This window comes from Fringilla coelebs, assembly GCF_963513975.1.
Source record: "Fringilla coelebs genome assembly, chromosome: 16".
Classification (NCBI taxonomy): domain Eukaryota; kingdom Metazoa; phylum Chordata; class Aves; order Passeriformes; family Fringillidae; genus Fringilla; species Fringilla coelebs.
Window position 1 is genome coordinate 8,735,143 of NC_140042.1, and position 23,709 is coordinate 8,758,851.

The 23,709-nt window shown below is 44.9% G+C and overlaps 1 protein-coding gene across 1 annotated transcript; it reads left to right on the forward strand.

The window, feature by feature from the left end:
• Positions 1 to 1,043: 1,043 nt before the first annotated feature.
• On the forward strand, positions 1,044 to 20,780 carry ABCC6 (ATP binding cassette subfamily C member 6; the record flags this gene model as incomplete). Its single annotated transcript, XM_084216641.1, has 30 exons — positions 1,044 to 1,286; positions 1,627 to 1,752; positions 2,371 to 2,508; positions 2,744 to 2,869; positions 3,448 to 3,509; positions 4,190 to 4,321; positions 4,631 to 4,843; positions 5,280 to 5,457; positions 5,896 to 6,057; positions 7,509 to 7,601; positions 7,997 to 8,200; positions 8,550 to 8,696; positions 9,382 to 9,469; positions 9,769 to 9,838; positions 10,430 to 10,556; positions 11,023 to 11,199; positions 11,633 to 11,800; positions 12,823 to 13,006; positions 13,386 to 13,449; positions 13,929 to 14,046; positions 14,638 to 14,845; positions 15,542 to 15,852; positions 16,487 to 16,686; positions 16,793 to 16,919; positions 17,469 to 17,570; positions 18,368 to 18,514; positions 18,925 to 19,083; positions 19,306 to 19,472; positions 19,941 to 20,135; positions 20,672 to 20,780. The coding sequence occupies 30 exons, from the start codon at positions 1,044 to 1,046 to the stop codon at positions 20,778 to 20,780; spliced, it is 4,545 nt and encodes a 1,514-aa protein (XP_084072767.1).
• Between the last annotated feature and the right edge of the window lie 2,929 nt (positions 20,781 to 23,709).

The window sequence follows — 23,709 nt, forward strand, 5'->3', positions numbered from 1 at the left end:
CCGGAGGGCTCCGGGCGCTGCCCGGGGACGCCCCGCTGGACCCGGCCCGCCCCGTCCCGGCCCCGTCCAGTCCCGGCGCTGCCTCCAGCCGGGATTATCCTCCCCAGCTGCGCCTTCGCACCCTTGGTAGGCGCAGCTGGTGCCAGGTCACTTCGACAAAATGAATTCTTTTCAATAAAGAAAAGAATTTTGTGTTACAAGCACTGCGTACAGTGCTTGAAATAAAGTTACATGCGTAAAGTTACATGTCATTCATATAAATATGCATCGGGTAGGAGGAGACTATGTCTTAGGTAGGCGTGTTCATGTAAATTTTACTGTATTAAAAAATGTTGGTGTTACCCCCTTGGCGTGCTGAATTTGTGGAAAGAATAGACACAATCCTTTCTAAAATACACGCTGTGTCTGTGCTTAGAGAGCTCCGATAAGCGGCAATCCCGGGGGCTCCGGGAGCGCCCTGCTGCTGCTGCCGCCGCAGCCGGACTTTGGCCGCAGCGGGACGGGGCCGAACGCGGCCGGACGGGCACCGGAGCTCTGCCCAGCGGGGAAAGGCCGCCGGCCCCGCCGAGGGTCCCGGGCCGAGGGTCCCGGCCGGAGCGCCCATGGGTGCGGGCAGTGCGCTGTGCGGGCCCCGGGACGGCCCCGCCGCGCCCCGGGTAAGTGAGCGGCGAGGGGATGAAGGGGTGAAAGGCTGAAGGGATGAGGGGATGGAGGGGTGAGGCCGCGGCACCGGGCAGACCCCCGGGGCCGGAGCGGGGTGCGGCGCTGAGGAACGCGGCCCGCGGCCCGCCATGGGGGCAGCGCAGTCTCCGCCAGGGGCGGCCGCGGAGCGGACTTTGCCTCCCCGGACGGTGCTCCTCCGAACGCCGAACAGACCGCTCAGCTACTGGAAATGTGCTGAGCTGCGAGTGGGGACCACTACAGACATACCGTTGAAAGGGCTCTAGTGAGTCCATCAGTCTGGACTGGCGTAGGTTTCCGTCCCCACGGTTGATAAACTGCCCTAATAGTTTGCGAGTCATTATCTGCTTCCTCTTTCTGTCATGGGATTCCTGTGCCCAGCCTTGCTCCGCATCATGTCCTTCAGTTCTGCACTGTTCCTGTTTCAGGACTGGAACCAGACATGGCATACAAACATCCCAGGAGTGAGCTGGTGCTTCGAGAGCTCCATCATTGCCTGGATCCCTTGTGCCTATCTTTGGATCTGTTTTCCTTTCTACTACTGGTACCTTCGACACAGAAATAAAGGTTACATCAGGATGTCCCACATCTTCAAAGCCAAAATGGTGAGGGGTAAAGCGCAGGGTGTGGTCCTGAATTGTCTCAACTTTGATGCAGAGCTTAACTTTCCTAAATTGTTAATTCTTTCCTGATGATCCATCTCTGCTGGGTTTTTTGAAATTTACCAGCTCAGGTCAGTATAAATCAAGTTTTAGGAAGACATGTCATAAGATCTTCTCCCCTGTATTTGCATTTGATTCCCTGACACTTCCATAACATTCTCTGTCCCAAACTTGATCTTCCACCCCTCTAGTCCGACTGCCCAGGCAGCTTGGATCAGTCAGTTTGGTAGATTGTCACAGCATTTCAGTTCATTCCAGTGTGTGTTTTCTGTCTCTGCCCCAGGTCCTTGGATTCATCCTGGTAATACTGTGTTTTTCTAATGTCTTCTTCATGGTGTGGGAGAAAAGCCAAGGAATCCCACGGACCCCAGCACTCTTCATTAGCCCTGCTGTGGTGGGAATCACAATGGTAATTCCTCCCTTGTTTGTCTGCAGATGGCCAAGCTTAGCCCTCCTGGGACAGAGCTTCTATTTCCATGGTTGTTGCTGTCTCTGAGCACAAATTTGGCTGATGGGGAGTAGAAGGCTGGGGATGCACTTTGTGCCTATCTGCTGTGTGACACATCAGGGAGTTGGAGCTGGGGCAGACTCTGGGGGCAGAGCACACCTGGCAGGAGCTGAGGTTTCAGTAGGGTTTACGAGGAGGTCTCACAACAATGAGACAAAAATTCATTTCTCATAACCACAGTATGGGATTTAATATGGTTTAGAATGAAATGTGCTTTCTGTTCAATGAACCAGTGCCTGTTCTCCCCTTCTGTCATCCTCATAGCCTCAGTCCTTCCAGCCTGTTGGCCCAATTGTAATTTTATTATTTGCCTTCTCTGTAGACATTCTTGAGTGCAAAATTGCACACAAATCTTTTTTCAGTGTTAGCTTCTTAGGAACAATAGTGCAACTCTGAACATCTTGAAATGTTTGGGCAAGAAGCTAACTGATTTTTCTCTCTTGTATTCATTAATTTGATAACAATGTTTGGCATTCCATTACCAGGTATTTATTTGGACAAATTTGTACTTCCTCACAGGTCCTTGCCTTGTTCCTTACCCAAGCAGAAAGAATGATGGGCATCCAGTCTTCAGGGGTTCTATTGATTTACTGGCTGCTCTCATTTGTGGCTGCACTGGTGATGTTTAGTTCCAAACTTCAGCATGCCCTGGAAAGAGTAAGTGAGATCACATACCTTTAATGTGCAGACTACAAAGTCTCTAAACAACAGGACTGGTTTTCTCTCATTGACTGCAAGAGGGAGAATCAAATTCTTTTTTTAAAATATGTGCTGAGAAGAATGTTCATATTTGTGGTGGATGTTTATTTGCATAGGTAGAATGAAAAGCTCTTTCTCTGCTGGTTAAACATAAAGGTTCTTACCTCATTTTCACCAGTGTTCTCTTCCTTAGGGCTTCCTGGAAGACCATTTCCACCATGTTACAACTTACCTTTATGCTGGCCTGGTGCTAGGAGAACTTGTGTTATTCTGCTTAGTTGATCACCCTCCCTTCTTCTCTAAAGCTGACAACAATCCTGTAAGTATAAAGTAGCTTTTCCTAATGCTTTGCTTCATTGCTGAAACAGGATTTTAAATATATGGGGATACACAGGCACATGGGTGTCTGGGTGATGTAAGATGCATCATTCTGTAAAAAAGCTGGCAGTTTTAAAAGGTAACTGGCAGAATTTGTGATAACAGTGCTCTGTCTCTCTATGTAAGCTTTTCAAAACTAAAAGCCTATCCATACTCATGTTTCTTGTCACTGAAACCAATGGATAGGGCTTCCGTTGCTTCCCCTAGTGCTGCTCTCCTGTGCTGCAGTAGTCTGTTGGTGATATTGAGTATGGAAAAGCTCTGTGCTTAAGAAATAAATGTCTTTGGGCATGAAGAATTATATTCTCTGTTCTTCCATCTGAGACATTATGCAAAGTCAAATTCCTAAAAATCTTCCAATGCCATTGAGCCTCCACAATACACTTACTCTGGTTCAATGAATGGAGAGGGGGAATCACTCTGCTTGCTTTTCCTGGGGAAGCACAGAAGAGAACTATATTCATCTGACACATTCCCTTTTCTATATATAAATATCACATGTGTTTTCTCTCCCATCAGAATCAGTGCCCAGAAGCCAGCAGCTCTTTTCTTTCCAAAATCACATACTGGTGGTTCTCTGGGTAAGAAAACAGAAGATGTGCTTTTGCTACAATAGCATAAAAAAGCAGCAGCATCAGAGATCAGAGAGGGTGTAGATGGTAGCCAGTAAGAAATATCTCAGCCCCTGAGTTAGCTTATGGAGCGAGGATTTAAATTATTTCTTAAAATTTTTTCTCTTGTGAGGTATTCTCACAAGGTCAAATTATAAAAATTTCATTTACTTTTCTCCAAATAGTTTAAAACACAAATTTGTGATTCTAGATAATTCTCTTCTGCCTCCCAACTACCCCTCCAGTTCCCTCCCAATCTTAAAATAGATGTCATCAATCTCAAAAGATCACTGTACACCAACCACAGCCCTCTCTGCCTGCCAGACCTTGGTCTCATCTCCCTTTCATGGAGCCCAGAGAAAGTTAAACTGAACTTTCTTCTCCACTACCCAAGACTCTCAGTATGGACTAGAAATTAGTGCTGCCTTGCAAATCCCCATTGTGCTGACAGAAGACAGCCTAGGGATTCAAAGCAAAGCTGCTGCTCCTGGACATTCATGTTCATTGTGGGGCAGGACAGTCCTGAGTGGTGTTGTGGTGTCAGTGCTGTGCTCTCTGTGGCACACTGCCCTGATGTCCCTGTGTTCTGAAAGTGTCACACACAGCACAGGTCCTGCTGTGCTCCCCTGATTGCAGTCTGTGTCCTCCAGGCTCCTCTGGAAGGGCTCTCAGCAGGCCTTGGGGGTGGATGACTTGTGGCCGGTGAGGAAACAGGACTGCTCTGAAGAAATTGTTGCCTGGGCAGAAAGAGAGTGGAAGAAGTGTCACAGCAGAACCCAGCAGTGAGTATTTGATCTGGACAGCACGTCATGAGCTCAGTTCTAGATGATCTAAGAAAATACACTCACAGATACTGGTGTGTGAGTCCCTTTGTGCAAAATCTGATTTTAAGTGTTAAAATCTGCTGGAGAACATCCTTCCACTCCTGGAAGCACAGAACTGACTTTCTGTGAGAGAGGTCAGTTTTTGATGAGCTTTTTTACTGGACATGGTTTGAGATCCAGTGTGAGATATTTAATGATTTTTTGAATATACAAACTTCCCAAGCTTTCTGCAGGTGTAGGTAACTTTCTCATTATTTCTTACTTCAGAAAAATGGGGTCTGCTACATTTAAAAAGGGTCAGAAAACTGAAACTGGTATAGCAGAAGCTGAAGAGACAGAGGCACTACTACAATCAAAGCACAGTCAGAGCGGGCCCCTACTGAGAATGTTTTGGAGCATGTTTGGAACTTATTTCCTTCTCAGCACTGCCTGCTTAGTTATCTGTGATGTCTTCTTGTTCTCCACCCCAAAGGTACTGAGGTATGTGCACATTTAAGATGTATTTCTGTCACATGAACAAGGTTGCTGTGTGCAACATGCATTATGTTATATTCTCATGGGCAAAATCCTTTCTTAGTCCAGATTAGAAGTTCTGGAAGTGTGAATGACTCCCTTAGGTTACAGCTACCACTTTGCATATTTCTGACAAATTCATGAAAATCAGGAGCCATCCTTAACACTGAAAATGAGGTCTACCCAGAGAGGATGTTGAGATCAGAGATTGCTTCAAAACCACGAGTGGCTAGATTTCAAAAATCAGGATGTTATGTGTTCCAGTTCTTCTGCTATTCACTGATAAGCCTCAGCCAGAGAGAATACAGAAAAATCACCGCTATTTCTGCCACTTTATTTTTTGTGTGTCTGATATTTCATCAGTACTGTGTGGATTCAGCAACATTTGGCCCCTGTCTTGCAGCCTTTTCCTGAAGTTCATTGAAGATGAGGCAGCCCCAAGCTGGCTTGGCTACTTCTATGCCTTCAGCATGTTCCTGCTGGGCTGTCTGCAGACTCTGTTTGAGCAGCGCTACATGTACATGTGCCTTGTTCTGGGGCTGAGGCTGAGAACTGCACTGACAGGCCTTGTGTACAGGAAGGTGAGCCTGCAGCTCCTTTTTTAGCTTTGCTTTTATTCTAGCCCTATCTTAGCAGGAATGATGTACATTGTCCGTAGCAATAGCAGGGGAGATGTCATTAGAAACTAGTTTTAGGATGTAGATTCATCTCTGAGCAGGTACATTTTTTAGAGCTTCCCTATGAAAGAAAAGCCAAGTAAAGGAAAGAGCAAAAATCAACGTGGACTTTCTTATGCTGTATGTACATGTATAAACAACAAATATTTCTTGTGATGGCTGGGGAAAAGAAGTAAATGCTTCATCTTGAAGTGAAGTCACATGACCCAGGCAGGTTTCAATACCTGGGATTTGACATTTTTCTCATTCTCTTTGTTCTCTGTGAGGAAAAGAATGTTGTTTGACTTTTGGACCAAAGCTATTGTTTGATAATGCCTTTTCTTTCTTCTCTGCCCTGTCTAGATCCTTGTTATGTCAAATGCCTCAAGGAAAGCAGCAACCACAGGTGAAATTGTTAATCTGGTATCTGTTGATGTGCAAAAGCTAATGGATCTAATTATCTATTTTAATGGGACCTGGCTGGCTCCTATTCGGATTATCATCTGCTTTGTCTTCTTGTGGCAGGTAATATATGGCAGTATTTATCAATCCTTTTCTATTCTAAATATCAAAGGAAAAAGGAGGTTTCAAAATGATACTTACTAGTTTGAATTACATGAAATTGCCATATATTTCTTAGCTCTGTAGCACGGTGGATTCACTTTTCTTTCTGAAAGATATTTTCATTGATACAGAATCCTTGTCTGATCCTTCAGTTCATCTTCTCACCTGTGTATTCAGCAATCAGTCCCTTTTAGGAGTCTGTGAGTATGGTTATTGTGAGCTGACTGATAAACTTCTACTTCAGATTTTCCTGTCACTTCTCTTTACAACCAAAAGGTGGTGGCCCAGTGTAGGCTGAAAGTCCAGTATCAGCTCCTTGGCACAGTCCCAGAACATAATGGGGAGTGGTCTGAAATAGCAACTTGACATACTTCATCCTGAAGCCTGATTACCACCAGATCAGTGAAACAGCTTGAAGCAGTTACATGCCATTCAGAAAGAGGATTGGATACTTTGAATTTCCTAGTTATCAAGGAGTTCAGCAAGGACAGAGCAAAACCTGAATTAGAAATAATGGATGGTAATCTTTTCTCAGCAGTATAGAGCCCTGTTGTTTAGTCCCTGTTCCTGGCCAATGGTAGCATGGGCAGTGTAGAGACAGGTGATTCTCAGGAGCTTTCCAGAGGCTTTTGAGGCCAGGATGGGTTGTGCCTCGTGCCTGGCAGGATGCTGTGACTGTGAGAATCCCTGGTACAGACTGTTGTGAAGGCATCATCCCTTTTCTAATGACTTTGACAAGTTGAATGTGGGTTGGAGCATAATTACACTTCCTTTGCTGGTGTTCACAGACCATTTGTGCAGACAATACCTGTAACTCTGTATGTTATTCCCCTCTCCAGCCATCCCTAGGGAGATGTAACTAACCCATGAAAAACAAGTGTTAATACATAATTGTTATGAACCCCGGGATCCAAGAGCTGTCCCAAGATAATGGCACAGGATAATGCCACCATTTCATCTCCTGCAGACAAGCTGGACTATTTATGCTGCAGGAATCCTTGGTTGAGGGTTTGGGTTTGTTTTGAAGGAAAGCTGGTATTGTCTGGGGTCACTTACTCGGGGCAGCCACAAGATGTCCTTCTGAACGCATCCAGGGCTGGATGAGAAGAGCCGGGAATGGCTTGAATTGCCAGCGTGCCTCTGGATCGCCTTCAGCGCCGATCCAGCTCCTAACAAGGGAGCGAATAAATTCAGCACAGCCTGATGACAGGAGTTATCCGGCTTGGAGAGTTAACAATCCACAGTGCTTAGGAGCACAACTCCCTGGAAAGGCAAAGGCAAGATTGCAGTAAAGGCTTAGCCAGAGGGATGTTATGCACAAGTTAAAATAAGAGGGAAGGTACAGGGAACAAAAAGCAGTCTTGCCTAGTCATCACCAGAAGTTCCATCTCTTTTCTTTTCTCTCCTGGCAGCTTCTAGGGCCATCTGCCTTGACTGCAATTGCTGTATTTCTTTTTCTTTTGCCCCTGAATTTCGTGATCACCAAGAAGAGGAGTCAGTTTCAGGTATATTTTGCTTCATAAAAATGAAGTGGTTTACTGAGTTATGTGATGACTTATATTTATTCATGCTTATCATGACTGTCTGAAGTAACATAGGACGATTTGAAGCCTGCAAAGTTTCTTGAAATTTAGAGTAAGCTCTTCCATGTTCAGCCTTTTTAGTATGTTTGCCCTACTTTTCTGTTGTTTTTGTGTACTGCCAGTAAAAATAAAGCTCTGAAGATGATAAGTAAAATATTTCCCAGCCTAGAAGAGTAATAAGCAAAACAGCATACACAGCTTAACTGCAGGGAAATTTATTCAGGACTTGGAGGCAGGAATAAGGTATTTTTCTTCAGAATAATTGCACCATTAAACATTCAATCTATTAAATGATAAAACTCAAACATTTATTACAGGAAATCCAGATGAAACATAAGGATGAGAGGGCCAAACTCACCAATGAAATTCTCAGTAACATTAAAGTAATCAAACTGTATGGCTGGGAGAAAACCTTCATGGAGAAATTATTTGGAATCCGAAAGCAAGAACTTCAGGCCTTAAAAAGATCTCAGATTCTCTTCTCAGCATCCCTAGTTTCTTTCCATTCATCAACTTTCCTGGTGAGTGGATCACCATCTTACATAAAACATATGCTGTTACTTCCCTTTTCCTTTGTACTCCTGCCTGGATGGATTTTTCCTATGGACAGATAACGATTGTATCTGCCTGGAGGTCACAGGACTTGCTGTGGCTGCTGCACCAAAACCTCCTTAAAGCAGAACAAACATCCAGTGATCAAACTTGGTTCTGTCACCAACACACCAGACCTTTGCCTATGGTACCTGTAGGACAGGCACCTAGAGGGGATAGCCTGGATTTAACCAGATGGGTCCCAGAGCCTTGAAGGGCCTTTGTCACCCTTGAACCATTCTGAAGGAAGTGGTTTGCTTGTCCTTTGCTCCCTTTCAGATCACGTTTGTCATGTTTGCTGTCTACACCCTGGTGGACAACACACACGTGCTGGATGCTGAGAAGGCCTTTGTGTCCTTGACACTGATCAACATCCTCAATACTGCCCACTCCTTCCTGCCCTTCTCCATCAATGCTGCTGTCCAGGTTAACTGCAGGCCCTGTTCCTCTTCCTTTGGCATTAAGGGGTTTTTACATATCCCCACTAACAGGTAAAGGTAGGGATTTCTTAGGGCTCTGCACATCACCTGTTTAATTGCCACTCTGAAACGGTCACCTTGCAGCTAAAGGTACATTGTGGCATTGCTTTTCAGAAAGGCTCCTTTATATTGATAAAATAGTCAACAAGAATTACTCCTAAGTAATTTTGTAGCTCAGCACAAGCACCATTAGATCTCAGAGGGGCATCGAGTTCTGTTTTTAATCACAGAAATCAGAACAGGTGGAACAAAATCTCCATAGGGGAGAGCCTGCTAGTTCAGGCCAGAGAAGAAGTAAGAAATTAGGAAATTCATTTCCCTCTTACACCCTAAGACTGTCACAGATTTTCATGTGCAGAAGCAATCACTGGAAAGACTGCAGGAAGAATTGGATGAAAAAGTGCCAATTTCACTGAACCGGAAGCACAGGGAAGGATATGGAGGTTTTGCTAAACTAAGTGGAAATAAAGGCAGGAACATAAGGAAGAGCTGCCTTAGGCCATCTAAGCCTACAGCATCTGCAGCATAGCACTACTCAATATTCTAAGTGGGTCTTCAAACTGAGTCTTTACTTTGGGGCTTTACTCCCTTTCTACTCTAAGTCTTTTCTTCTGTGTGCTGCTTCATTTCAGGCCAAAGTTTCCCTAAACCGTTTAGCAGCTTTTCTGAATCTGGAAGAACTGAATCCTGAGAGCTTGAGCAAAAACACTCCTGGCTGTGGTGAGCTTTTATGTCAGCACTTTTGTCTTAAAAGAGGAGTCATTTCCATTGTTCAGCTTCTACTCAGGGTGTCTACCATAGTCAAGAGAAAAATATTTTCCCCTTACTGTCACTTTATCTCTCTGGCCTCATTATTTCTAACAATGAAATCTAATCTGGTGATAATACCCCTTCTTTTCATAATAGAGGTTGATTTTATGTAACATAAATACACACAGAAACATGAAATCACATAAATTGGGACATTTTCTGTAGCTATCTCTGCATTTACAAGTGGTCTGTCTCTCTTCATGTTTTAGCACAGGCAAGTATCACCATAAGAAATGGGACTTTTTGCTGGAGCAAAGAAATTTCTCCTTGTCTTAGAAGGTACAGACTTACCCTTAGTCATCCTTGTAGGTCAGGGTGGATGCTGGATGAACTAATTCCTCAGGGCCTAAGTGAAACCAGTGGGGAATATCGAGAGGCTTCTGAGTTTGCTTCATATTCAGTGTTGAATTCTTAAAATTATAAAATCAGATAAAACATAATTTTGCTTTTATGTTGAGGAGCACATGAATGGGAAGGTGCCTAAATCTGGACATTGCCTTATTATATGGGGACTGTTTTCTTTATACAGTTTTCTTGCCCAAATATGAAATTAAGGCAAAAAAGTAGAACAGATGGAATGCAGATATTATGTTGACATTTTAGAAAAGAAAAGCTTTGAAACGTTCTGATGTTCAGGAGTGTTGTACATCCAGTGCTTTGGGCTAGCCTGTCTCCACAGTGAGGATCTGGGTATGAAACTCAGATGGGGATGTGGATGAAGACTTTCTGGTTGGAGGTGTCTGAAGGGATGAAATCAGGGGATTTACTCGATACATACCCAACAATAGCAAGAATTTTGATAATAAGTACAATTATTTGCTTTCAGAAAGTGTATCTAAAATGTGGTAAGAGATTCTTTTTTTCCCCCAGCATAGAGCTCAGTGTGCCCCAGGGCTCTCTGCTGGCTGTGGTTGGCCAGGTGGGTGCTGGCAAGTCCTCCCTGCTGGCAGCGGTGCTGGGCGAGCTGGAGGCCACCGAGGGCTGCGTGACCATGAAGGTGAATGTTCCCCTCAGCATGTGCTCCTAATTAGGCTGTTCTCAGGAACTGTAAGGTATGAACCACAGCATCACTTACCTGAGGAAAACCCATTTGCTGCTGAATTTTAACACAGGCTGTATCAGTCCACATTTAGTTATCTGAAGGCACTTCAGACTTCTCAGATGAGCCTGAACTTTGTGAATAGGAACTGGAACAACACTTCAAAGATCCAGTTCTATTTCTCCCTCTGACAGTGAGCTGAAGTGTCATTCTGGTAAATTGCATCCTGTTCTTGTACCTCTGTTCACTCCGCTGTAAGGTAATAACAGTGCAGACTCATATTTTGCAAAGCTGTCTAAGAATTCTCAGTGCTGATGATCATTCCAGATTTCCACAACTGAGAGAGCTTTTCTTCAAAGATGGGTTCTCACAGTGTCAAGTTGAGCTTATGGAAAAGTTTGCTAACATTCTTCCACTTTTGTAGGACACTGCAGCTTATGTCCCCCAGGAAGCCTGGGTTCTAAATGCTTCAGTGGAAGATAATATTCTGTTTGGGAAAGAGATGGATGAATCCTGGTTCAATAGAGTGACAGAGGCTTGTGCACTGCACCCTGATTTGGAGACCTTCCCTGCAGGGCAGAAGAGTGAAATAGGAGAAAAGGTATTGCCTTGGGTTTATGGCCAACTTTTCCCTCAGTAGCTACAATTTCAGGTGTCCTGCTTAAAACATCTACCCCTGAGTAACTACAGCTTTAGAAATTGTGATGAAAACATAAAAAAAATTAACTCACAAGAGGCAGGTGCTCAGGAATTTCTGGAAAATTAGGGCATGATTTAATTTAATTTAAGCCCACCTTCTGACAGCCTAGGAAGAGACATAAGAAATGTGTAAGAGAAAAATCAACACATCCAGGTCATTCTTGAGTGCTCCTTTGCAGAGTTGTTCAAGAGACTCTGCCTCTGCAAGAGGCCTGTTTGGAGGGAGGTGCACTGATTTAACAATAAGGAAGTCATAAAACATCAGTGTAAAAGGAAGTCAGCAGTTGGGAAATATGCTGCAGCTTTGAAATAAGCAGAGTCAATCTATTTTCCAGGGAATCAATCTGTCTGGGGGGCAGAAGCAGCGAGTGAGCCTTGCTCGGGCCGTGTACCAGAGGGCTGCGGTTTACCTGCTCGATGATCCCCTGGCAGCTCTCGATGCCCACGTTGGGCAGCACATTTTTGAACATGTTCTTGGACCCAATGGTTTACTGAAGGACAAGGTGTGTGTGAACCTGAACTGTGAACACTTGCACAATGTCTCTAATTAGCAGAGCCCCCAAAATGTTTCCAGTAGGGTGGGTTGCTCAGTTTATCAAAGGCTCACAAATGCTTTTTTGCAGTGGCAGCAGGGGACTGAGGAACCTCTGCAGGCCACAAAGCACCTGCCAGTCCTGCAGGGAATCTCATTTAGGAGGAGGAAGGCTGTCTTTATCCTCATGCAAACCACATGCCTAGTGCCAGCCTTACTTTCACTGGAGGTTTACAGTTCTTTGGTCTTCTGTTGACCCTCCTTTTGAGATTTACTTCTAGCACAGTTCAAAGGAGGTGCCTGATCTCTTCCAAATTCCATCACCATCATGTCTAATCCCATTACTTTTGAACAGTTCAGTGGCACCTTTACAGTTCTCATCACCCAAATGTTCATCACTTAAACACTTCTCCTCCATTCTTTTTGCACTGGTTGTGTTTTGTTTTTTCTTGGTATTCCTCTGCTGTCAAGCTATCTGGAAAACAAAACATGGTTACATGAGAAGGAATGCTAGGGCAGCTCTTTTGGATTCATACTATAAATTGCCTAGAAACACTTGATTCAGTTTCAGATGATGGAAGGAAAACAGGAAGAAGGCAATTTCTGGCATTACAAAGTCCAATTAAAACAAATATATTATAAATATTATAAATACCTTTCTCTCCATGAGATTAGTTGCAAGTATCAGAAAATAATTATTGTATTGAAACAGAATTACTTCCTAAGAACAATGTATCAGACATAAGGTGTACTGAAAGGGCTTGACTGTATATTAGAAATGCAGAATATGCTAATTTATCTAGGGAAAAATTACTTTTCTTACATCCTTTCCTCCAATTATCTGTGCAAATACACTCAGAAATGTAAAAAAAAGGAAATACCCTTTAATTCCATTCAGGCTGATGAACTTTTGAGGCCTAAATTTGATCCTGAAATACTGATACCAGTACTGACAGCAGAACAACTGTAACTGCTCCCTCTTTATCCAAGCAGACTCGTGTGCTGGTGACTCACACAATTAACATTTTGCCTCAAGTGGACAACATTGTTTTTCTGGTGGATGGAATGATCTCAGAAACTGGTTCCTACCAAGAACTTCTACAGAGAAATGGAGCCTTTGCAGATTTTCTTCGTTCACACATTACTGCAGAAGAGAGGCCAGCTGCTGGTTTTCCAGGTAATCCAGATGGGTTGGAATCACTCTTCCTGGGTCTATCAGTCAATTGTTCCCTTCATATCACATCTGTTTTATTATGGACATTTAATGCAGAGATCCAATCACAGTAAGGTGTTGCTTTGTGTGGGGAAAAATACAGCTGTCAAATCAGCTGACTCATCACCTCAAAATTGATTCTTGAATCCATATTAGTGGACAATAATCAAGCAGTAAACCACTATCCACTGTGTGTGCTATTCTTCAAGCCTCACCTTGATATTTTTACCTTTAGCAACAATTTTTAATGAATCTTTCCTCCATATATTACCAGTCTTTCAAAGGCTGTATAGGACAAAACAGGATTATAAAGCATTTAGAAAAAAATACATTGATTTCACAGCTATGGGAGACTCCAAAGGCACTATCACCACTGGGAATGGTCCATCTCAGCAGAAACCCCTCAGGTAAGCTTAAAGCAATGTCAGATACTGAAGAATTTACTCCAAAAGCCCATACAAGCCTACACAGAGGCTCTTACTGAGTATGATACAGGTTTGGGATTGATCTGCAAATAAATAACAAGAGCAAACAAGCAAAACTCAAGAGTAGGTAAAAACCTGCTCTTGAATGTGGAAGCTGACTGACATTTCTTTTGTATTTCACAAAGAGGCACAACAGAGCTCAAGTACAGGCTGCTTGATACGTTTTGTTGCTGATCACTTCCCCATGGGGCTGTAAGGTCAGACGGATACCAAGCCAGCCTCAGAGTGAATGCTTTTTTCTGCTCCTCAGTGCCTTGACAGAGCCCAGTCTTTGTGACAAACATGGACAGTGGCTGGGGACACTCTGGAGGAGCCTGAAAACTGCAGCCCTTAAAATAGGCATGGATTTAAGGGTGGATGGCTGGCTAAAAATTGAGAGGATTTTTGTTTCCTTCATGAAGCAGTGATTCAGTAAAATCTGCTGTGGGAAGGGAGACCATCCCTGTGAGCCCAGACTGCACCAGTGCTGCAAACAGCAGTGGAGGATTAACCAAGGCAGAGAGAACTCAGCCTGGCAAGGTAAGCACAGCACCTTCCTGTAGAGGCAAGGACACATTCCATGGGGATAACACACCCATGGCAGGCAGGCCAGCTCCCTGCCTCAGCTAAACCCCTGCCAGGGCAGTCAGCTGAGCTGTGCCAGTGTGCCCTGTAACTGAGACAAGGACATAGTACACTGAAAAGAAATGAGAGCAAGAAGTCAGAAACCCAAAAGAGGCAGCTTTTTCTTTAGGGAACCAGCACGAGCCAGACTGGGATCTCCTCACCTCTCCTGATCAGCAGACCCCCCCACGAGCACCCATGGCAGTTCACTCTCACACCAGCACACAGGAAAACCACTGCCTGACATAAAGAAAGCCTTACATGTACTCCAGAAGTAACATGAGCCTATTGCATAACATTGATCAGTTGATAATAATCATTCATTAGTGATTTCTTTAACTGTGCCTTCATTATTCATCCACGAGGAAAACAAAACAAGAATCAACACGGTTGCTGTGACTGTGACATATCACTGAGAAATCCCATTATAAATCACTCCTTGCTTTAGAGCTGCTTTTTTAGCTAACAGCCTGCTGTCCTGCTCTTTGTGCCCCCGTGTCTCTGCAGGTCAGAGCTGGGGTGTATGGAGCCTACCTGCGGGCAGCGGGCCGGGCGCTGGCTGGGTACGTGCTGCTGTCCTTCGCCTGCCAGCAGGCTGTGGCCTTCGCCAGGGGCTACTGGCTCAGCCTCTGGGCAGATGACCCCGTGCACAACGGGACACAGCAGCACACAGAGCTCAGACTTGGAGTCTTTGGTGCTTTAGGAGTGGTTCAAGGTGTGTTGAAGTTGCTCGCCTAATTCTCTGTATTCCCAGCTCCCTGTCCCATATCCAGCATGTGTTCTCAGAATATAAACAAGTGCATACCCTTGGGCTTTCAGCTTCCTGGGCTTTTAGCCCCAACCCCTAAAGGCTTTTCTTTTTTCTCTCTTTTCATCCTTCCAGCATAAATTAATCATATCAAAGTTCAAGGGAGGGCTCTTCTCCATGCTGAATTGTTGCCCCCCACACTGCTACGTGAATGAAATCTTGGCTTATGTCACATAAAAGAGAGAGAAAAGAAGAGAAACTTGTGGACTTCTACATTTCTTTATCTTTCTTTTTAAATAGCCACCATTCTTTTGGTCACTGTATTTAAAAAGAAAAAATATCACTGAGCAATTTAAAGTAATCCCAGTCAAGCTTATTTTGTGATGAATGAATAATTTGTCCTGCATGTTTAAGTTCCTGAATCCATGCCCCCCATCAAACTGGCTTAGAAGGTCTTTGTCCACTCTGTAACTACCCTACAGAAAGGACAACTCTGGGGCTTGGTTTAATTCCTGCTAAAGAGAGGTTTAATGCCTATTGCACCTTCCTGAATGCACACTGGGGCAGCATTCACAGGAGTAACTGGAAATCACCATCTTGCTAAGGAGAACTCCAGGGCAGGTTTGTTCAGACCTCGTAATAATAGTTTCTTTTCTCTTACAGCCCTTGGCAGGTTTGCCTGCACAGCAGCAGTGCTGCTGGGGGGCGTGTTAGCCTCTCACCAGCTCTTCCTGCAGCTGCTGAGCAATGTCATGAGATCCCCAATGCTCTTCTTTGAGCAAACACCCATTGGACACCTGCTGAACCGCTTCTCCAGAGACATGGATGCTGTTGATTCTGTCATCCCTGACAAGCTCAAGTCAGTGCTGGGATTCTTGTTCAACTTACTGGAGATCTACCTGGTGATTGTGGTGGCTACACCATGGGCAGCAATGGCCATAGTAGCCTTGACTGTTCTTTATGCAGCATTCCAGGTAGGAGCTCACAGGTACACACACAGGAGAGGCTGAAGCAGCACAGCCATGGCCCTGCACAAAGCCTCCTTCCATTTCCTAGGAGGGAAGGCATGCAGAATCAGTTTCATCATCTCAAGTTGCATCTGAACAAGAGTAATGTCAGTCCCTTTCCCACATCACCTCAGCCTTCCAAAGCCCTCACAAACAGGCTTGTGCTTTTCTGATGTCTAAAGCAAATCCTACCTAGGCTATATCCCTCATATCCATTAGTATGAATCACATGAAGACCAAAAGCATTTTTCCTTTTCTGCAGAATTCCTGCTTTTTAATATATCTATGTTTGCCAGCCAAGACCAAGAGACTGAGCGTTGGGGAGGGGCAAGTACATCTCTGTTCTCCATTGAGCAAAGGACTCACCTGCAGGAGAAACTGTGTAGAGTTTTTGTGGGTTCACAGCACCCTGGCTCCTTTGCCCCAGCCAAATTAGAAATATTGGGAATTGGGAATAGTTAGGATTATTCCTAATAAGGACAGGACATAAGGTTTTGTAACATGAGGCGAGTACTATTGACTTGTTGAGGCCTTCCCAAATTTCCTCTGGAGTACCTCCATAGCCTTTTAATGACTCTCCCTTCCTTTCCCCTTGTCCCAGCACTTCTATGTCAGCACCTCCTGCCAGCTGAGGCGCATGGAGGCTGCCAGCAGGTCACCCATCTACTCCCACATCTCAGAAACCTTCCATGGCACCAGTGTGATCCGTGCTCACAAAGACCAGCAGAGGTTTGTTTCAAAGAGCAATTTCCTAGTGGATGAAAACCAGCGAATTTGCTTCCCTGGAGCTGTTGCTGACAGGTACAAATCTGCCCAGCAGCTCCACGAGTGTTCTGTAAAGAAATCATGTTTTGGGAGAAAGGGAGAGGGCACCCAGCAACAGCTCTGTGCTCCCCTCCTCCTGCAGGTGGCTTGCTACAAACCTGGAGTTCCTGGGCCATGGCATCGTGCTGTTTGCAGCCCTGTTTGCAGCCATGGGCAGGACACAGCTCAGCCCAGGAACTGCTGGCTTCTCCCTTTCCTATGCTCTCCAGGTAACCCAGTAGGGAAATAATACCATGCTTGCCTTTATCAAAAGCAACTGCATTTTAATTTCTGTTATGAACTATTTCTGTGCCTTTCTGGATGCCTTTTCCTACCAAATCCTGCTGTCATTGCTGAAATCCAGAGCATCTGGAGCACATGGCCCCTTAGGGAAAGAACCTCATAAACACATGTGTGGGCCATCTTCTTCCTCCTACACCTGAACTCACAATAGAAGTCAAAGCAAGCCCTGGGCAGCTGGAGCAAGGTCTTCAGAACCTCCCTGCCTGCTTGTAAACCTGCACAAGAGCCTAAGAAATGGCTACACCATCTTTGAGCATCCAAGTCAGTAGCATTTCATTCTCTATAAACATGCTGAAAGGGCTATGGCAGGACCTGGGTTTCACTTTAGCATTTTAAGGTTTTCTGATGTAATCTAATTTCTGATATAATTATCTGATGAGGAGATCTTTAGAAATAAACACTAAGTACCAGGTACCTGAGTTCAGGTCATTAGGGTTCATTTTATCTGCCCTAATGCTTCTGTTCCACTGTGGCAGATAACTGGTGTTCTGAACTGGATGGTTCGCTCCTGGACAGAAGTAGAGAACAACACTGTTTCTGTGGAGAGAGTGAGAGAATACCTGAGGACTCCTAAGGAGGTAGTTAATCCACTGTTGACCTTACCAGGAGGGGCTGAACATCTCTGCAAACTCATGAGAAACTTTTCAGTTCCACCTGAAAAACCTAATTTTCCCCTTCTAAAAGGCCAGTCATGTTTCCTTTAAAGAACTGCAGCATTTGGGTTTTATCCAACTGACTAGACTTGTTTTATAACCTCTGATCATTATTTCCTTAAGACAGTTATGCACTGGATTGCCATTAAAATAGCTTCATTTGTTAACACTCGTGGAATGAGACATTTCCTGCCCATATTTGGAGTATTTACTATGTGACTTCAGATGGAACTCACTGATAAGTACTGGCTCCTAGATAGCCTTTTAGCTGCTAGAAGTCTCCAGTGCAGTAATTTTTGTTCTGTAATCATTAAAATTATATCTCCATATGCTGCCCTGAGAGAGGAGGCTTTCACAGTCCTGTTGATAGGGGCACATAAATTTTTTTTATTGAACCACTCAGTTTCAGAACTCTGACATGCCAGCTAACATTCATCCCCATTTTCAGTAAAGAAAATCCAACCAGCACCTTTGGATAAAGTAAAAACAACATCTGCAGTATGAAAGTTAGAGGCCTTTTTCTGGTTTGGAAACTGCACAGACTGGGGGGCAGTTGGCACAGGTGTCTTCATGAACTTCCCATTCCAGTATTGCCTCTTGATTGGCAGTACTGGAATGGGAAGCTCATGAAGACACCTGTGTGTTATTCAAGTTCATGAAGACACCTTGATTGAGTATTTTAAATCAGCCTTCAACACTGCCATTTTCTTCCATCTCTTCAGGCACCCTGGACTCTGAATGACAAACTTCAAGGGCAGGTTTGGCCCACTGAGGGGAGGATTGAATTTAGACACTACAGCCTGTGCTACAGGCCAGGTTTGGAGTTAGCACTGAGGCGTGTCAGTGTCACCATCAACGGGCACGAGAAGGTAACAAACCACTCCTTTAGCAGTGTGAGCAGTGCTGGGCACTGATCCAGGGCATCCAGCTACAGGAGCCCACCTCCCACACTGCACACCTTGCCCAGTTATTACAGCAAAGGAATTCCACTTTTTCAGTCTAGTTCCACGTCAAGGCCCTGTTCAAACTGCTAAGTCTTGTAATTATTCTTCCCTTCAAAGGCTTTTGCGATTCCTTTTCATACAGAACAATTGGGAGCTATAAATGCTTCCATTTAAAGAAAGTATTGCCAGACTGTGTGAATCACAAACAGCCCTAAAGATCTGATCTGTGCAAAGCTCTCTCCCATCAAAAGGCCAAGAGGAACTACATGACATGTTTGCCCACCTGTGAGAAAACAATCGACATCAAAACCAAAATCCTCCCATTGCATTTTCAGATTGGCATAACTGGCAGAACAGGAGCTGGGAAATCCAGCCTTGCTGTGGGCTTGCTGAGATTGGTGGAAGCTGCAGAAGGAGCCATCCTCATTGATGGACAGGACATTGCCCAGCTAGGTCTGCATGACCTCAGAACCAAGATCACTGTCATTCCCCAGGTATGAAACTCATTTCCAATATATTTGAGCAGAGTCTTGAACACCTGGGAAGGGTTTATAAAGATCTTGTGAGAGGAGGGGCATTGAGCAATTTCCAAGTTGGAAATAACCTCTATGCCATTCAATACAACATCAGCCACAGATTCCCACCCAGCAGGCAGGACCCAAGAGCTCATTTTTATAATTCATTTCAGGAGTTGTTTGTACTGTCTCTGTGCTCAGGATCCAGTTTTGTTTTCTGGCTCCCTAAGAATGAATCTCGACCCATTAAACCAATACACTGATGCAGACATCTGGACAGCTTTGGAACTGACTCAGCTCAAGAGCTTTGTTGCAGATTTGCCAGAGCAGCTGGAATATAAGTGCACTGACCAAGGGGAAAACCTAAGGTACCTTTATCTGCAGAAGGACAGTGGCAGGGCAGTGCCAGCCCCTGGGCTAGGAGAACAGAGTTGGTTGGATAAGGAAGCTAATTCCTTAAAAAAAAAAAAATCATTAATGATGTCCAGACCGAAAATTGCTGCATTACTGTCCTGTTTAGCAGCATGAAATCAAATCCTAAGACACTAAGGAAGACCTTTCAGACTCAATCACTGTGGTGGTTTGCATTTGTGCAGCACCTAAAACCCTGCAATCTGTTCCAAGTGCAGTTCTTCTGGGTGCCACAGCAATACCTTCCCCTCCCTTCCTTAGGTTGTTTCATGCTGTTACCTTCCTGCAGTGCCACCAGCTCAATCACCCTTTCAGAGAAAGGGAGCAATCACCTTTTCATTACTGATTTCAAATGAATCATCTGTTCTGACCCCAAGGAATAGAGACTACTGGCCTCAGTTTACCATCCCTCTTCCTACTTGCAGCACTGGTCAGAAACAGCTGCTTTGCCTGGCCAGAGCACTCCTGCAGAAAGCCAAAATCCTCGTTCTGGATGAGGCCACAGCAGCAGTGGATTTGGAGACTGATGTCCAGGTTCAGTCCATGCTGAGGACTCAGTTCAGGGACAGCACGGTGCTGACAGTCGCTCACCGGGTGAGCACCGTCCTGGACTGTGACAGGTGAGGACACCTCTGAGCAGGGCAGCACTGGGGCAGCTGCTGTGGCTGACACCCCACTGTGGTGCTGAACAGCAACTCCATTTCTGTCCTCCTCGTGTTTGAACCTCCAAGCTTTGCTTTGGAGTTTGGAGGATCTCTGTTAAGCCAGCAGGGCACCAGCAGGTTAATCAGAGATCCTTTACTCCCACACGGTGCCTTTCCTGCTGTGTCACAGCCTCTCCCCACCACTGACAGCAAAACCATGACTACAGCTCCTTGCATCACCTGAGAGCTGTGAAACTGAAACACCCAACACCCCTTCACAAATCTCACTCCAGTCTCAGCTCAAAAAACCCTCCTCCCAAACTCAGCACTTGAACAGTCATTCATCAGAAACCCTTTCTATCCCAACTCTGTTTCCCAGCTGAAAAGCTATTGGAAAGCTTGGCTGAATAACCAGCGAGTACTGAAACTTAATTTAAAACTAAGTAGAAATTAGTAAGTTTATTATAGGTGCTGGTGTAATCCCAAACTTACATTTCTTTTATTGTTCACAGGATTTTAGTCTTGGAAAATGGCCAGATAGCAGAATTTGATACTCCAGAACACTTAATAGCTCAGAAGGGGCTATTCTACAGACTGATGGAAGAATCAGGCCTTGCATGACTCATCCATAGCACCACCACCATCAGGAATAATTGACCTCATAATTGAGTTATTTTGGTTTCTCTCAAAAATGCCTGACACTCAACCAAAGCTTGTTTGAGCCAGAACTGCAGTGAGTAGATGGAAAGGGGCAACTTGGGATACATGTTATTTCCATAGGAAACTCAGCAATTCCACTTTCATTATGTTTCCAGACACCAAAACCTCACTTGATTGCTGAAAACAAGCCAGTCAGGACTTAAATACTTTTCTGGTATAAAAACAATCAAGTCAAAAGAGAAGGACCGCAGCATTCCTAATTTATACTGTCAATGGAGCCCAAATATCTATCATACTTCAAGATTACACAGATTATTTTTAAAAGCCCAAAAGATTTTATGGACAGCAAGGAAGAATTTAACTGGTAGCAAGGAAACTTAGCTGTTTGCAGTTGATGCTAATTAAGCTCCAGGCAGAACTAACGTTGTGTTTTGTCAATGTCTTAAGGAGTGCTCTCCCAGGCACTGTTCCTACACAGCTGGAGCTCATCATCCAACGTGCACAAACACTGGGGCAGAGGGAAGAGGAGGCAGGAGGGCACAGGCTGCCTCTGTCACACTGGGGATCAGAGCCAGCTCCAGCAGGGCTCAGCAGTGCAGGGCAGCACCGTGGCTGGGAGTGGCAGCAGAGCTTCCTTCTGCCCAGGGCTTGGAGCATTCCCACTGCCAAGTGCTCACAGCAGGGCATGTCCAAACATTGACACCAGCACTTCCAAACTGAACTTGGCCACGAGGAATTTGCATGGTTGGAAGTGTCCTCGTCTCTGATCCCTGCAGCACACGAGGAAAGCAGCAGGATCTCACCTGTTGATCCGATGGTTCATTCCTGGTTTTCCTCTTGAGTGCAAGTTGACTCTTGCATGTGCCACCCTGGTGCTGCAGAGCCTCTGCCATGGTCACCTGTCAGGTGTTGCTTTGCCAAACCAAAACAGGAGCAAAAGCTTCCTGGGCTTCCCACAGTGTCTGTGGCCAGAGCTGTCCCCAGGTCTCTCCTCAGGAATCCCAGGATGACAATGTGACAGTCCAACACACACAGAGATACTGCTCCTTACTGTGACTTTTGTTAAAGCACCCATTTTCTAGAGAGCTGAAATAAAAATAGAATCAAGTATTTAAATGGGTCTCTTCAGTAAACTAGAGCAAATATAACACAGAAAGGGGCAGCAGGGATGGGATGGGATGGGATGGGATGGGATGGGATGGGATGGGATGGGATGGGATGGGATGGGATGGGATGGGAGAATTCCAGCTGCAAGAATCAACCCAGACTGGCAAAACCCAGCAGCTCCTTCTCCAACAGCTGCTCAGTGGCTTCTGCACCCAAGTCAAGAACAGTTTAGAATTTCTGCTGGACAAGTGCCCAAGATATGGAGGGGTCCAGTGCCTGCTGCTGCTCAGGTACCAGGAGAGAATTATTTTCCCTCTACTTTCTCCAGCTCTCATACTTGAGGGCACAGACAAAACAATTCCAAACCCAGATACAAGTTAAGAGCACTCCAAAGATATATCAATGGATCTCAAAACCAGGAGCATTTAGAAATACTGAGGTAATAGTTAGGTATTTTTCCTTTTTAACTAAGGCAAAAAGGAACAGAATTGCCCATGTTGCTGGGTAATTCTGAAACACATCTTTTAACATTCTATAATCTCCAATATAAACATCTTTAAATGCTCATTTTCTGTTCCTAAGGTACAGAGGGAAGGCAACAGGAGACAATAATCAAAACATACTTTAACACTGATAACCTTTGAAAGGGCCCAGTTTTGCTGTCAGTAACCCAAAGTAGTAACAAGCAAAAATATCATCAGCTTTCACATCAAATTGTGCTGCAAAGGCAAAAGAAAAGCAATTCCCCAAATTACATATGAAAAATCCATCATGTTTCAGATGTGCTGGAGTCCCCAGGGATATGTCCAAGTACTGTGATGAATCTGGAGCTCCAGTCTCACAGAAGTTACCTGGAAGGTGGTTAAAGTAAAATATATAAAGGAATTAACACTTGGAGACGCCATGTAGGAGAGAAATGCTGTCTTAGAAAATCCTTGCCCCATGATTCCAAGTTTAAGGCAGCACTGAAACTGCTAAAGCCAGAAAATAAATCAAAGGTGTCATGCATTGATTTCCACCGAGCTCAGGCCATACATGTACTATGCAAGTCACATTCCCAGTGCCCCAGATGGTCACAAGACACACAGGAATGCCAAAATGTTTAAGGTGCCAGTGACCCAAAGCACAGTTGTTGCTGTGCCACATCACTGCCACACTGCAAAAGGACCTTGGTGTGGGTCAGGACTGGGAACACTTACAGAAGTAGCTCTGTTCACACACATGAATTTGGGTGGTTTCTGCAGGTCTTCTAAAAATTCTGAGCTGGTTTTTTTGGCAGACTCAGCTTTTCCAGATGTGAGAAATCTTCTGTGTTGCAGTAAATAATGTCAGCCCAGATACATCAATGTGCACTGAAATCAGATACAGTAAATGCAACTGTAGAGCAGCTCCTCTCCCTCTTCCTTGCCAGGAATGGGGTGGAAGGGGAGGGTCACAAAGTGTTCCTGGAGGATGACTGTTCCCAAGCAGGGAAGGTGTCTCAGTGGCATTGACAGTTCCTCCCCTGGGTCTCTGCAGGGAGCTCCATCTCCACCTGAATGTACAGCACCAGCCCCAGCCCTCAGCACAGAGCCCCTGCTCTGCCCTGTGCTCCAAGCATCCCACCCTTCTGTCCAGCACAGTGCTGCACCAGTGTTTGGGGATTTGAAAAACTGCAACTCACAGCTCATCCCCAAACTGCCCAGTCAGCCCCTGCTCCTTCCCTTTCCACAGAGAAAATCCACACCCAGCTCAGGAGCCCTGGCAGCCACAGCCCATGGACACCACTGGGGTGACACAGCTC